The sequence below is a fragment of the Prinia subflava genome, chromosome 22, assembly GCF_021018805.1.
Source record: "Prinia subflava isolate CZ2003 ecotype Zambia chromosome 22, Cam_Psub_1.2, whole genome shotgun sequence".
NCBI lineage: Eukaryota > Metazoa > Chordata > Aves > Passeriformes > Cisticolidae > Prinia > Prinia subflava.
In genome coordinates this window covers 5,129,762-5,144,691 of record NC_086268.1, presented here as the reverse complement: position 1 = coordinate 5,144,691, position 14,930 = coordinate 5,129,762, and the positions used below count along the sequence as shown (strand labels likewise).

The window sequence follows — 14,930 nt, the reverse complement described above, 5'->3', positions numbered from 1 at the left end:
AATTTTCTGAGTCCAGCCTCTCTCCTGCTCTAATGCTATTAGATTTGTTTTCTATAAATAGATATTTTGCTCCATGGCTATTGCTGGGCAACTACACATGGCTGAGCTGAAGGAGGGCTGCCAATACCTGCCCTTTTCCATGCACCTTTTGGTGACTCTCACCACAGTCCTTTTGGTTTTCTCAAGGGTAATTAAGGGTTTGTTTTCAGTCCTCAAAACTGTGACAAAAGCACCTCTGTCCCAAAGCCAAACTACCAAAAATGACTTGAATGCAAGAAGGGGAGTGTTGCCTTCCTGAGCCTGCCCAAAGGCCAGGCCAGAGCTCCCTTTGTGAGAGATTTTAATGACCTGAAATTACCTTGTCTTCCAAGTCAAGAAGAAAACCTTTTAAAACAAGTTTTTAAATTTTTTTTAATGTTAAAAAATAAAAGGGAGAGATTTTCTGGAGGCTTTTTTAAAATCATAGAGGTATTTTGTACAAAACCACCACCTCCATTTTTTCAGAATGAACTGATTCTGAATGAAAGTCACTTCCTAAATTAAAAAGTTGCAGCAAAAATTAGTTTCCAATTTTGCAGGTTTTATATTCTTGCTTTGGGGATAATTACAATAATCCAGTAATTTTCTTTCAAGACACTTTCAGTAAACGAAAACTCCACTCCTTCATTCCCTCTGTCTCCCTTCAGGAATTAAAAAATAAAGTTAGTTTTAATGAACAAAATGATTGTGCTTGACACCCCTGATAAAAGAAACGAAAACCAACACAGTAATGAATTTTATGCAGTTGCATAAAAAAATATCAGGGCACGAGGGCCTCAGTTCCTCCACGTCTGTGCCAATTTCAGAACACAGGAAACCCTGGAATGATGCAGCTGCACTCTGCCAGAGGAAACCACAACTGCACAAAGCAGTGAGAAGAGGAAGTGCAGACTTGCACCCACGGCCCTGCACGGATCTAGAGGGCAAGGACAGGCTGGGCTTTATGTCCTGGTGCCACTTGTTCAGCAGGAACTGCCTCTTGCTCTTCGCTTTCTCCTGCTGTGGTTGGATTCGTCCCTCTTCCTGCAGGGCTTTGATTCCTCCCTCTCTGGCTTTAGGCGAGGAGACAGGGGAGCAGCTGCCTGAGCTACCAGCAGGTACCTGGAAAATTGAAAGTCTCAGGTTAATTAAGGGATCAAAACATCCAGAGTGCTGCAGGAGAGGAAAATGTGCCCTGGTCAGGGCTGTCACAGCCTTTGTCCCTCCCAGCACCCATCTCAGAGCCTGTGCTGGCCAGCACACAGAGAGGCTTCCTCAGAACAGGGGTCCTGCAAATCCCCTCTGAGGTGGGAATTTGCTGCAGGATTTCTGGCACCATCACCAGCAACAAAGACAAGAGCACTTGGTGCCAGTCACAGCTCTGCAGCTGCTTCAGGGCATTTGCACAAATGGCAATGATGGGGAAAGGCCCTGTTACCACCCGAGTTCAGCTCCCAAAGAAAGGGGTCCCCTCCCCTCCCCTCACAGCTCCTACAGTGCTGGGACAAAGAGGGCCAAAGCCAGCAGCCAAAAACTACTGAAGACACGGCAGGCAGCGACAGGGATCATCTCCATGGAATGGTTTTATTGCAGCGAGGCCTCCCTTGATGAGAGCCACACTCCAAAGGCAATCTGGCCTGGATTAGAAACTCTGTAATATCTGAGGAGCCAGGGGCTTGCAGTTTCCCATTAAGTGGTATTAATTGCTCTGGTTATCGTGTTCTGCAGTTTGACCTAACCTTCTGATTCTCCTTCCTCTCCTGCTGCAGGACATCCATCACTTTTTAAAGGGTTCCACAAAGCTACAGGGAGGGCTCTGGTTTGTGTCAGCTTGATTGCCCTGGACTGTAACAAAGCGCCCATCACAGCTGCCCAGCCACACTATAGATCAAGGTCCTCTAATCTTTCCATGTCTCCAGAGGGGAAGGCAAGGCAAATCATCAGATTTAACCTCTCAGGGCTTTAATTCTGGCGTGGAGGATGTCAGAGGCCATGGGAGCTTTCCCTTTTTCCTTGTTCCCTTAGAACCCACAGCAGCAGACAGGAGGAGAGCAGGAAAGGCAAGGGAGAACAACAGAAACTGCACTTTTCATGCCACTGAGCAGCCCAGGGCCACATGCAATGCTCAGTTCCTGGCCCAAGAAACCCAGGTGTGAACAAGAGGCCTTGGGAACTCAGCAGCCAAGGCTTTTATGGAGATCTGCTTTCCTCCCGAGCAACGAGGCTGCTGGGGATGAAGCCACATGTCCAACACCTGCTCGTGGCAAAGCTGGTGGGGAATCCAGCACAGAAGCTCATGGCAGGTGTGGATGGTCAGTGTTTGCCATCCTGCAGGTTTCCCTCAGCACTGTTCTGACTGACCCTGTGCTGTGCAGGGCAGTGAATTCCCAGGGTGACTCAGTAACCAGCACATGGCAGTGCGATGTAGCAAACTCATCTCGTGGAGAGTCCTCCAAAATCTGCTCCTCCTCTCCCTCTGGAAGCAAAGAGCTCAGGGCTCTTCTGCTTCCTGCTCCTCAGGGTGAAAAAGGTGAGGAGGAGCAAAGAAACAACAGGTTTAATTCCTGTCCCCCATCTCTCCCTCGGCGTTTTATTCCCTGAATCAACAGGAGAAATTCCTGGAATCCCAGAGTGGTTTGGGTGGGAAGAGACCTTTAAGATCATCTGGTTCCAACCCCCTGCCCTGGGAGGGAAACCTTGCACGGGACCAGTTCTGGAGAAACAGAAAATTCACAGTATTTCAGTAAGAGACCCACCCTGGCACGGTTTGATACACCCACCTCTGAATGGCAAATGAATTCCAGGAGTTTGGCTCATGTGTGCACAAACCCATTGCTGTATGAACGGGAACTGCATCCTGCCTCATCAGAGACATCTCCGGGAACGAGCCAGGAACAGCTCCCGTCAATGCAGGCAGGGCTCTGACTCAGGATTTTCCAGTTAGACTCTGGGTTTTCCCAGGTTTTCTTTCCATGAATCCAAGCCCTATCAAAGAGTGTTCACCCCAAGGAAGGATTCCTGCCCAGGCTGCTCCACTCACAAATCCCAGATGGAGAGTGGAGGGGATGATGTGGTGCACACGTGAACGTGGGCTGCTCCTCTGGGGGTGTGACTCAGCCACGCTGCAATCACAAACCCAGTGATGCTCTGCTAAATGGTTTTTAAAAAGGAGACTTAAAGGAACTCGAGCAAAATTAAGATATTGAACTAGCTAGTCAGATAAAAAAAATGAGCTGTAAGCATTAGAAGAGAAACACAATTTTGCCTCTAACACAAAGAGAATTTTGGAGAGCAATTCACTCTGTTCTTCAAGGAGGTATTTCAGCCTGGGCTTAGGCTCACTTTTTCAAAAGAGGCTGACCTGAGCATTTTTTTATTTCTTTCAAACATAACAATCCAATCCAAAGCTATTTCTTTTTGCCTGGCTCCTTCCTTTCTCTGTATTAATTTCAATTCAATCAACGAGGCAGTTGCATAACTGTTGTTTGTAATTGCTGTCACGTCAACCCTGAAACCGATCACTGCAACACTGAAGTTATATAAAGGGTTTTGTTAGGATTTTTGTTATTTTTCTCGTTTAAATTGTGGGAAGATGAAGTCCTACCCTGGAGAGATGTTTTGGTTTTCTGAGCTCTGTTGTCTATTAGTCTTGTGCTTTGGTGTCTTTTCTCCCCAGTTTTGTTTTACACAGTGCAAGGGTCTGTTTATGCAGAGAAACTCCAAAAACCGTTCTGTGCACCCCATTAATACACAGGCTATAAAATAAACTCTGCTGAGTCAGAGGAGCTACTGGCAAAAGTAAAGTTCACAAAATGGGTAAGCTCCTAAGGAGCAATTGAAATTTCTGGCAAGGCAGATTATTTAAATGCTTCAGTGGCTGAGATTGTAATTTACCTTGTTCTTCCCAAACCAGTGGACTGTTTCCCTGCAATGATGGAGTATCAAACCCATGGGATCACTTCTCCTTGTGTGAGTCTCTTCTCTCAAACACACAGAAATGCTCCTGGAATTGAGAGTCAGCTCCTCCAGCTCCTCACGGTGTCCTTGCTCCTCTTGAGCCCTCCTGGTCATCCCTTTGACCCAGGGGTGTGCTCCCCTGGGAGGGAGGCTTTTCCCTGCCCCCTGAGAATTAAAATGCTCCATTTCACAATTTGTTTTCTGTCTTTCTAGAGGCACAAATGCCAGGGCCATCCTCACAGATCCCCTGGGCACAAGGTAGTCTGAAAGCCATTCTGCACTGCAGACAGAAACGCTTCAAGCCAACAAATAATTAAGGACTTTATTTTGACATAAGTGAATTGTACTCAGTACTTACTCATTCCTTCATACTTAAAAGCAATCTGTTTGTAGCTGACATCGCTTTTTCTTTAAAGAAGTCTAGACAATGCCAGACTCTACAGAGAGAAAAAAACGAAAGTGAAAAATCTACTGAAGTACCACCAATGCTTACTTCCTCTTAAAAAAAAAAGAAAACCTTTCAAGACCAGAAAATGTATCTGCTTCTTACAGTGTCCTGTCCATAAGTCCTGTCTCCCTGGGGAGGAGAAGCTTGTTTAGAGATGGGCATGGCATGGCAGGAAGCCACATCTCTCACTTCCACTCCAAAATCAAAAGATTTTAAGGGCTAAAACAGCAAAGCAAGGTTCTTGCTGGAGATCTAAGCCTGGAACCATTTCACGTGAGCAGTAACCAGGAGACAGCAGTGCCAGCTCCTCCTGTGGGGAAGCAGCAAGGTTGAGTTGGTCAACTGATGTTTCCACATGGTCATTGTTCAAAATTCCTCTGAATGAGCACACGTGGATTGTGTGTGCACGTTCAGGGGAGCAGGCAGCACTCTGTGAGAAAAAACTGGGACCTTCTGAGCCAGGGGAGCTTTGCAAAACACAGATTTTCAAGGGGAGGCACAGGGGAGACTGGGAATGCAGCTCACCCAGATGCAGTGCATGCATTCCTGAAGACACTCCCACAGGAATCCTGCAGTGTTTGAAATGACAGGGATGTGTCTGTGATAGTCAGGGCACAGCCACTCAAATTAACACACAGGTACGCTGAATTTATTAACTTTATAATTTGGATAGAAGAGTTCAAACTTCAACAGCGAGGTACAGGTTCAAGTGAGATACATAAATAGATGCCCTGTGAGTTGTTCTCTTATCTTCACCTGAGACCTTGTGACTAAGAAAGGCAACTCATGCTCAAAGGCAATTAACTCAAGCCCTTCGAGTGGTTTTCAAACACACAGATCTCACTCTGGGTGTTTGTGGCCTATTTCTCAAGGATTTGTGAAAGGCAGCTTAGGAAATCAGGGCTACTGTCTAAATCTGCTACTCAGGCATGCTTGTGTGCTCTGAAAAACTCTTAACAGACCCCAACTCCACAAGGACAGCACCCCAATGCCTGGGCTGTGAGAAAGGCTCTGCCATGGGCACAGCTCCCCTGCTCTGCACGCTCAGGGTCTCACAGCAACCTCGGCTCTCACCGTGGTGATGTTACCTTGCTGCTCTGGAGATGCAGCTTGTGGAAAGCACTTTATGCATAACCTGAGCCAGGTTTCTCTCAGCAGCTTCATTTTCCTGGGGATATCAGCTGGGGAGGGATGGTGCAATCAGCCCTGGGAGAACTCCCGGCCCTGCTCTGCCACATTCTCAGTAGCTGAGTTTGGTCTTAGCTCAAACACTCTCCTCTAAGCAAAAGAAAGAATCCTTCCTTACTGTCAGGAATGAAATATTAATGCTCTAAGGAAGCCACAAAGAAAGCTTCAATAGTGTGCACATGCTTTGTTAAGGGTGGCTAAACGGTGTTTCACACAAAACATATGGTGGTGCCTGGAAAAACCTGCTCCAGTCACCAGCCCAGGGTTCACCATCACCCAGGGGTGCCCTGCCCTGCTCTGGGGTGCCCTGCTCATCTCTGGGGTGCTGTGTGTGCATTCACAGCTTCACCATCACCCAGGGGTGCCCTGCCCAGCTCTGGGGTGCCCTGCTCATCTCTGGGGTGCTGTGTGTGCATTCACAGCTTCACCATCACCCAGGGGTGCCCTGCCCAGCTCTGGGGTGCCCTGCCCTGCTCTGGGGTGCTGCGTGTGCCTTTGCAGTCAGCCAGAATTTAACTGGGGGCACTCAGCTAAGCATCACTGCAGACCCCAAATGGGGCCTGGCTTCAAAGAACCCAAATTTTTGCTTTCATGGGAGACCCAAACCTCTACCTCTCACACTGGAAGCTCTCCAGGGCCCTAAGCAGATAAGCTCCCTCCTCCAGGTATGCTTTTGGTTCAGACACTTGTCCCTACACGTGGTCCTCGGCAGGAGAACTCAGGATTTAGACTCCCAAACCTACCCAGGTTCATCGTGGCTCCACCTACCCTGCAGCAGGGGGTGTTTTCCATTTCGTGTCCCATCCTGTGGCAGTTTGAACACTTTGGCAGCTGTGTATAAACCCCTCCAGCCTGTTTGTTACTGAGCTGGTGCAGGGCAGAGCTGCCTCTCCAGCCAAGCACTTCCCAAGCTCCCATTTTCCCAGGCTGTGTTGATCCAGCAGGATTCCAGCTCGCTCAGACAGGTGGGTCTGTAGGAGGAAAGGGATTTCAATTGCAAGGCTTGGAGAAAGAGCAGAGATGGGTTTTATTCCCATCACTCTGGGCTATTTCACAATTACTTTGAAGCTCACAGCTGCCATTCAATGACTGCCTCCTGTCCTTTTTAAACACCTCCTGCTCTGGCTGATTTGATTGGGCTCCCCCTTGGCTTTCCATCAACATCACCCTGTGGAAAGCTGCCCCCACCACTGCAGAGCGAGGTCTAAGGAGAACACGAACAGAAGGCAAGCTAATATACAACAGAAAATGAAACAGAAATGTGTACTTTATTCTTAATACTCTTTACTCAAGTAACTTCTCCAACCATTTATTAATTTTGTTTTAAACTACCTTTCTCCCAGTGACAGCTTCAGCACCAGCGAGTTCTCAGATCACCTTTTTTGGGCCTTGTTATGAGCAAAGCTGTGAGAGAATGCAGCTCGAGGGACAGAGTTGCACCTTCTCACTGATCGTCCACATTACTCTGCTGTACTGCAAGGCAAATTCTGGCAGAGTTAAATAACGACACAAAGCAAAGATATACTCCATAAAACATTAATATTTTAATGAAAAATCTTAGCTTCATGTTTCTATCCAAAGACACTCAAAACTAGTTTTTCTCCCCCCTTAATTTTGACCTATAATGGGACCAGTTTGAAGATTTTTTTTTTTTTGTATTTTGGAACTTTTTTTTAAAGATTAAACAACCAGGCTAGCAAAAAGGTACCCAATACATACTTTTCTTATATCAAACAAGCTAGTATTTCAATACAATGTAACTATACAGAATATATACATTACACGTATGATCACAAAGCAAACACTACAGGCTCAGAACAGATTTGAAAAAACATGATATTCACATTGATTACAATAACTCTAAAAATGATTGTAACGTTGAAACGGCACTTAGTTTACAAAAAAAGTCACAAAAATATATATAGCCACCAAGAACTATGGTTCCTGAAAAATACTAATAGCCAGATAGTATTATATAAAATGTGAAGTGTATTTAAACATCGTATACATTAAAAAACAAAACCAAAACCCAAAACCAATTCTGTTAGGTCAATAAACATGCCAAGTAATCTAGCTGTGGCCAGCATCAACAAGAGAAGCTGTACTGTGGATGAGATGATGACTGGATATACGGCTGGTGACTGGAGACTGGCACAGTTAAGGGGGTTTCACTGTTACTAAAATGCACAAAGAAGCCCAACAATAATTTAATTCACATTTTTTTTTCCTCCAGCTTCCGCTTTTCCCTCTTGAGGGTTTCACCGTGGGGCAGCACCTCGAGTGAAGGCACTGCAGGAGCAGAGCAAGGAAGCTGTCCAAGGACTCGGTGTAGCCAGGGTTACAGGTCAGAATATCAAAAGCATGCATCAGCTAAATGAATGTGAAACAAAATCACTCTTCTGGGGACTTCAGCAACCCTCAGGAAGACTGTAGGTACAGTTGCCACACAGGCTGGCAGCACCAGATTCTACTTTTTTAGTGCAACCAGATTTGTAGCTGAGACCTGTGGGACAGGGAGTTACTGCGCTAGCACACACAGCGTGAACAAAAACCCAGAGCAGTAAGTACTGTTGCACTGAAAAAATTCACATTTGTTTCTTTTATGATACATTTCCTCCAGTACTTGGAACCCACTCTGTTCACCAGGTACCTCTGATGTGGCTGAGGTACTGTCTGGCCCTGAACCCTCTTACCTGCCATCGATGCTATGGGATTTGTTATGCTACAGTTGGAGGTGAGAACCCTCCAAAACAGGATTTCACCTTGTGAGCAAAACTCGAACGTAACCGGCCTGGATGAGAATCAGCTATTTTCCATTTCCTGATGGTGTGGAAGTTGCAATGGATGCAGGAGCAGCAGGTGCTCCCCATCGGAATCCTCTCAGCCCTGCAGGGTGCACAAGGCTCCTGCAGGGTTTGCATATTCAATGACAACGCTTCCTGGTTTGTCTCTGGGAGACCAGCACTCACCTCAGTGCTCCCACAGCCCGGGCTGCAGGGGGCAACCAGCCACCAAGAAGCGCCTGAAGCCCTCATATAAAAACCTTAAACCATAGCTTAAAAACAATAAAATTTCATCCCACAGGGGACATATAGGGATCATAGTCTTACAAAATATATTTGACTGCATTGGCAGCTATTACTTTTTTAAAAAGTTTAAATTCACACCTTTTAGACTCGGAATCCACGTGAACCCAGAACCATTTTCAATAAGCGAGTCCACTGATCTCTCAGTATGAGAGACTTGCCCGTGGTCTCTGTGAGCCTGACAACTGAACTCCAGCTGTGGGAACACCACTGGTGGCTGACCCTGCTTGCAGCACCAGGGTTGAACCACATCAACCCCAGCCCTTGTCAAGCAGACATAGAAATGCATACTAAATAATGGATTTTTTGGGGGGAGGAAAAATAAAAAGCCAAAGAAGAAATAAGAAAATGCATCCCAGAATTCAAAACTCTCTGATGATGTCTTGAAAGAAATTGATGTTTTAGGTTTAATCCCAAGTGTAGTTTAAGGCAAGTTTTTTCTATTTTAGTTATCTCTCTTGCTCTGTTTGGAATCCAAGTACATTAGAAACGTAAATTGTTTTAAGATGTCCTGTGTTTTTACATCGCTCTTGTGAAGAACATGAGTATTTCAAAGAACTGAACACTTCCAACAACTTGGAGAAGAGAAATAAAATGGTGTTTGCATTTAAACTGTATTCATTTCTATGGAGAAAAGAGATATTAACAAGAAACAATTGCAGACAGGAAAATTAACAAGTAAACCCAACCCTAAACCAACCAAACAAAATCCTTCAAGAACTCTATTGTTCCTCCAGTTTTATCAGACTGAAAAGTGAGAACTAAATTAAGATGTTACCCAGAGATAAGGAGGATGAAAAGATAATGTGTAACACACAATGCAGTGAATAATGAACCCCAGGCCTTGCCTTGTACCTCGGTGTTAATGATCCTTATTTCTTTTCAAGGAAGAACAGATCAGAGCTATAAAGTCTTTGTAACTTTCCCCCTTCTCTTTGGTATTCTGAAAGCAATTTTTGCCTTCTGACTCAAAATTTTAAGCCTTAAAAATCCAATATCCAGATATGCCTACAGTGTATTTGTACCTTCTCACCAATGAACTCTTTAGCAAAATACTTCAGGGATGAAAATGATCAGATTCCAATGATCAGATTATGTCCTCCACCTCATACCTGACCACCTTTGATTATTACACCTCTGCAGTCAGGAAATGTGGTTTGGGTGAAACACTTCTCAAAACATGAATCACAAAGGACTCTCATTTACCTGCATAACAGGTCAGGAAAAAGAGAAAATGCTGTATTTGAGTTCAGTGTCGTAGCCCTCTGGTTCAGAATAAAGCTCAAAAGGCATTGTCTTGTCTCACTGGCTTCTCAGAGAAATCACAAGTGGAGGAGAAATGGTCTCTAAATTCAGCTCATCAACAGGCACTGGGCTATTTCACAGTACAGCAGCCCAGAAAAAGAATTTCTCCTTCAAGCCCTTTTAAGAAGCCTCACAAAGGTGGATATAATCAAGACTGAATTGCAGCACAGAACTTCTTTGCAGCATGTTTCTAAAACACCCTTTGGATCTGGTGGAGAAACCTCATTCCAGCAACTTGGGAAGCACTTAAATCCCAACTGTTTTTGTTCTATTTAACTAAAATATGTGGGTTTTACCTAAAAAGAGAAAAATTGCTCAAGTCACTGAAACCCTTTAGACTCCTTCCAAAGGTCAATAAACTTTTTTCCTCACAAAAGCTGGCTATTAGTAGAAAGGATTCAGACCCAGAGAGTATCAGAGCTGCTTAGGCCGACTGAATACAAATTGATGTGCAATATAATACAACTTTTGTGTCTTCTGTTTCTTCATGAGCAACCTCTCTCTATTGGTTTCATTTCCTCCTCATGTTTGCATAAAACAAATCCGGCCAGAAAACAACAATTTCCAAAAAACAAGACTCAAAATTAATAAGGGAGTATATCATGCCTTTGGAATACTGAGATCAAGCAATACCTACTCACTCAGCACATCATCTGTGGGCCGTGGGCATTTGGCATCAAACACTGAGTTAACTTCAGAAGCTGTAAGAAAAATCACAAATCTCCTAATGTACTTCCTAATTTAGGTTTCAAAGCAGTACTTGAGCCCAAACAGCCTCGACCAAACAAGACTCACTGCTCTGAAAATCCCACACCCTCCGTTTGTAGCCTTTTCTAAATATGGAAAAATGAAATTGCAGATATTTTCAGTTTATTGCTTGCTTGAGCTGTGTGTGTAGCTGGAGTAATGGCCTTTAATAAACCGAGCTGGCAAGGATTGAAAGTGTTTTGAAACAGGAACAATTCATCACTGCTCTATAGGCTTTTTGTAAACAACCCCCCGTTGGTTAGAAAGTTGTCCTTAGAGAGAATAGATTGCTTGTTTTGTCCAAAACAGGCTAATAAAAATCTCTGAAACTATACATACATATGTATAAACAAAAAAATGTGCAATAATGCACAAAAGAGCTTATTTTTTCTGGTCTGTAAACTCCCTCTAGCTAGCTCTCAAATTAGTAAAAATACAGTGTGTATGTGAGGGGGCAATGATCAGAACTGCAAATAATCTGGCTGTGGTTTAAGAGTTTCAGTTTGGGAAAGCCTTCATTTGTGGTTCCCCATCTACACACAGACACAGGCAGGAGAGATTTGTCAGGCTTGCATGGCTAAACGTTTTTCCATCATCCCCAATTCCTGGTGCACTGTTGGAGTCAAGAGGATCCCTCTGACAGCCCTGGAGAATAAGGGGGCTGTACAGGGGGGTCTGGGATCTGTACAGGGGGGTCAGCTAGCCTCTCACAGAGCCCAGAAGGACTCTGATTCGAGCTTCTATCTATGGAAGTGAATGCTCACATGAAGAAAGAATCACAAATCCTAAGAATTTGAAATAAGTAGTAGATGGTTTGTTGTAGAATGTAAATATAGAAATTAGGATTCTTAGCATATGGGGCTGAAGAGACAAGATGGAGGAATTGGGGAGTGGCCCCTGTCTTCCTTGTTCTTGTTCTCATCTCCCATCTTGTGCTGAGTTGGGTTTTAGAGATTGGTTTAGAGTAGAACTGACATGTTAGTATAGGTAATAGGCATTGGCAAAATTTTGTAAATAAAAAATACGTCTCAGACAGTGGTTGGGTCAAGGGGACCGTACATAAGGTACGGGGCTCTCTGATCCGCCCAGTCTGCCGCGTGTCCTGCTCTGCTGAAGATGCCTTGCAGAGCTGAGAAAGAACTAAAATAAGGTACCCTGCCAGGGAGGCCTGGCAGAGCTGTAAAAAGACTGAGATAATGAAAAATAAACAACCTTGGAAATGGATACCGGCGGACTCAGTTTGTCGTCTCTGCCTCTGGCTTCAGTGTGTAACACCCAGGGCAAAGAGAAGACAGAAAACCTTATTACCTCTGAGAACAGCAACCCAGGGGAAACTCCCAAGGAACAGCAACCCTGGGACGACCCTTATTACCTTGTGGGCCAGCAACCCCAAGGAAAAATCTCAGGGAAAAAGCAACCTTGAGAGTGCACCTTTGGACTTTCCACGCCTAACCTCAGCTGGGCAGATCTGTTTAGGCTATTTGATCAAGCAGTTTCTAAAAGGACTGGAACAGAAGAAGTGGGAGTACCTGGCATTCATCTGGGCTGGACAGGGATGGTGTGTTTTGAAGAAGTGTGTGACTGCTCCTTTCAAAACCGCTCACCATTTCCAAGCACAGGGCACAGTAAGGGCTTTGAAAAACAGCAGGCACATATAGGAAGTGTCACTTCTTTATGCAAAAGATTAAAGCATCCACTCAAAACTAGTCAAAACTGTTCAATCGTGGTTTCCAATGCATCTTTTTGTTTATCATTTGAACAAGGTTTCCTCTGATTTCTTTCCCTTAACCAGAGGGCCTGCAGAAGCAAGAGAAACTTAATGAGCTGCTCTAACTGTGGAAGAAGGAATAGTTAAAGTGATCTGAATCAGTTGTTCTTCTTTAGAAGTGTATCACAGCTTCCATGATGTTCTGACAAGATCTTTTTTTGTGCAATCAGTCTTAAATATTTTCACAGAAGTGATCATTCAGTCATGAAAAATAATGTAACATCTGTCGCAGTTTTCAGTTTAAAGCGAAGCTTACAAAGTAAAAAGGGGAAAACCTCCCCACTTTTCGTTTAAAAAAATTAAATTAAAATGTACAGGACCAAACACAGGCACTTTCCAAAGAACAAAAATGAAACCAAACCATGAATTATTCGATAGTAATGGATGACAGCTCCTGTTTCGGAGGGTCACCCGCGGCTGCCTCAGCAGTGGCGTTAGTCTTTGGCTGCTCTGGCACATCTTCTTCCTTCTCTGCCAACCCCCCCAGAGACCCCAAGGGGAAAGTGCTTTCACAATTCTGAGTTGACGACACCTGTGAAATGACAGGCATTTGGACAGAAGAGTTGCTCTCAAAGCCATGCTCCCCTAGCTCATACTGCCCGAGGGTCTCCTCTTGCTCCTGGTTTAAGTAGTCCGGTACTAGGAAGTCACTGGAAGAGGGGTAAAGGACAGAAGAGAAATGTCATTGCTCACTCCGTGGGATCAGCTCCATCACACAAGCTACACACTGCATTGACAGAGAACAAAGGCACTCACTGCACACTGGCCAAGATCATGGCACTGACATCCTCCACTAAGCACCATAACCTGGTTCTCATTTCCACACACACACAGTTTATTCACTGGCATCTATTTCACATCCGTATTTCCTACACAGCAACTTCTTCTTATTAGATTGTATCACCTTGATGAGAATGCAAGTTAATGTCTGGAACACATTTGGCACTGAAAACCTCATTGAAAAAAAGGGAGCACTCAGGCTTTAAAAACAGAAATAAAAATGAGTTCAGCCTTGGCAAAATGTGGCTCTTTCTATGTCTGAGGTACAACAGCCCCAGAGCAGCAGCAGGGCTTCCCTCCGAGTGGGCAGGCTGAATCAGAGGCACAAGGTGAGGCAGCTGAAGGCAGAGGAAGCTGCCAGCTGCAGCAGGGATTGTGATCCTGACACGTATCACACTCCTGAGAAAAGAATGGAATTGCATTTCCTTCCCCTTTTAATCCTTTCTGCTTCTGCTGTGCACTCTTAACAGCTGAGGGCTGAGTGGGTCCAAAGAAAATCTATCAAAAACTCCAGTTGAATTTTCAGTGCATGAGGACATAATGAAAATAAATTTCTTTGCAAGTTTTCAGCACCAGACATGAAGTTTGTATTTGAGGCAAGTATATACATATATCACATTTGTATGCTTCGGTTCACCTGGAAATGCCTCAGTTAAATCCTTAAATGACAGCAGCACTCAGTGCTCCAACCCAAACTCACAGCCAGCTCTGCTAAACCTCGTGTTTGTCAAACCAGACTGAAGGAAGGGCTATAGGCAGCTGAACTCACACCCTCTGACATGACTTTAATTTGCTGACAACAATGCAGTGCTTACCACAGCCAGGGCATCACCCTGCAGAGTTTTCACTCTGCTTTCAGCACACGAGCCAAGAACAAGAACAGCGTAAGCCCACAGATATGAAGCACTTGTACTTTTAAACAATATTCTGCTGAAAGAACAGCAACTGGCTTTCCTGCTTTGTTTTTCAATTTTCTTCGTCCTACGTCATTTCTGAGTTAATCAACTAGAACAAAATACTCAAATGTTTTTTATGGGAAAAAGAATAATGTCTGGAAATCAGAGGGGTGGGACTGTGATGCTGTAACATTCAGAATTCAGTCTTTTGCACTGCTGAAGGCAGATGAATTACACACTCCAAGCTGCATTCTCTCTGTAGATTTAAGAGCTGGAAGAACTTTCTGTCTTCAGTTTCTCTCATCCAACTTTTGTATTTTCTATCTCAAATTCCAACAATTATATTTATATCAATGAGAGAATACAGTGCTTGTCTGATACCTCAGAACTCTTTTTAAGTCTTTAGCAGTGCATTTGTGAGATATGCCAAGTCTTTTGTGCCCTGATAAAAAATGTCCAACTGGCCCTTGCTATTTCCAAACCTATTAGCCTAATCATTTAGTAATGTTATCTAGAAAATGAGAAAGGAGAAGGTCTGGAGTCATGCAATTTTTTCACAGTGTTAAGCAAGTACTTAAAATGAAGTAGGAAGTCTGTGCCCAATGAAAGTGAACAGGCTACGCACAAGATTTTGGAAAGCAAATCAATATCAAATCACAGATACTGAAGGACAGAACACTATGGCTTTACACCATTGGCCTGGCCATAGACACTAGTGAAAAGAGAAATTCAGTAAC

The 14,930-nt window shown here is 44.3% G+C and overlaps 1 protein-coding gene across 5 annotated transcripts in view; it reads right to left on the bottom strand.

Moving 5' to 3' along the window:
* Nucleotides 1–559: 559 nt before the first annotated feature.
* The window catches only part of ZBTB44 (zinc finger and BTB domain containing 44), a 44,330-nt gene continuing 29,959 nt past the window's right edge, over nucleotides 560–14,930 (bottom strand). For 2 of the 5 annotated variants that reach the window (XM_063417686.1, XM_063417687.1), the window contains exon 6: nucleotides 7,134–13,167. In XM_063417686.1, coding sequence (XP_063273756.1) covers nucleotides 12,885–13,167 — 283 coding nt within the window. In that variant the 3' untranslated portion in view covers nucleotides 7,134–12,884. Of the gene's footprint in view, nucleotides 1,141–7,133; nucleotides 13,168–14,930 lie in introns of those variants that run through there. The other 3 variants (XM_063417688.1, XM_063417689.1, XM_063417690.1) reach the window with 3 other exon arrangements.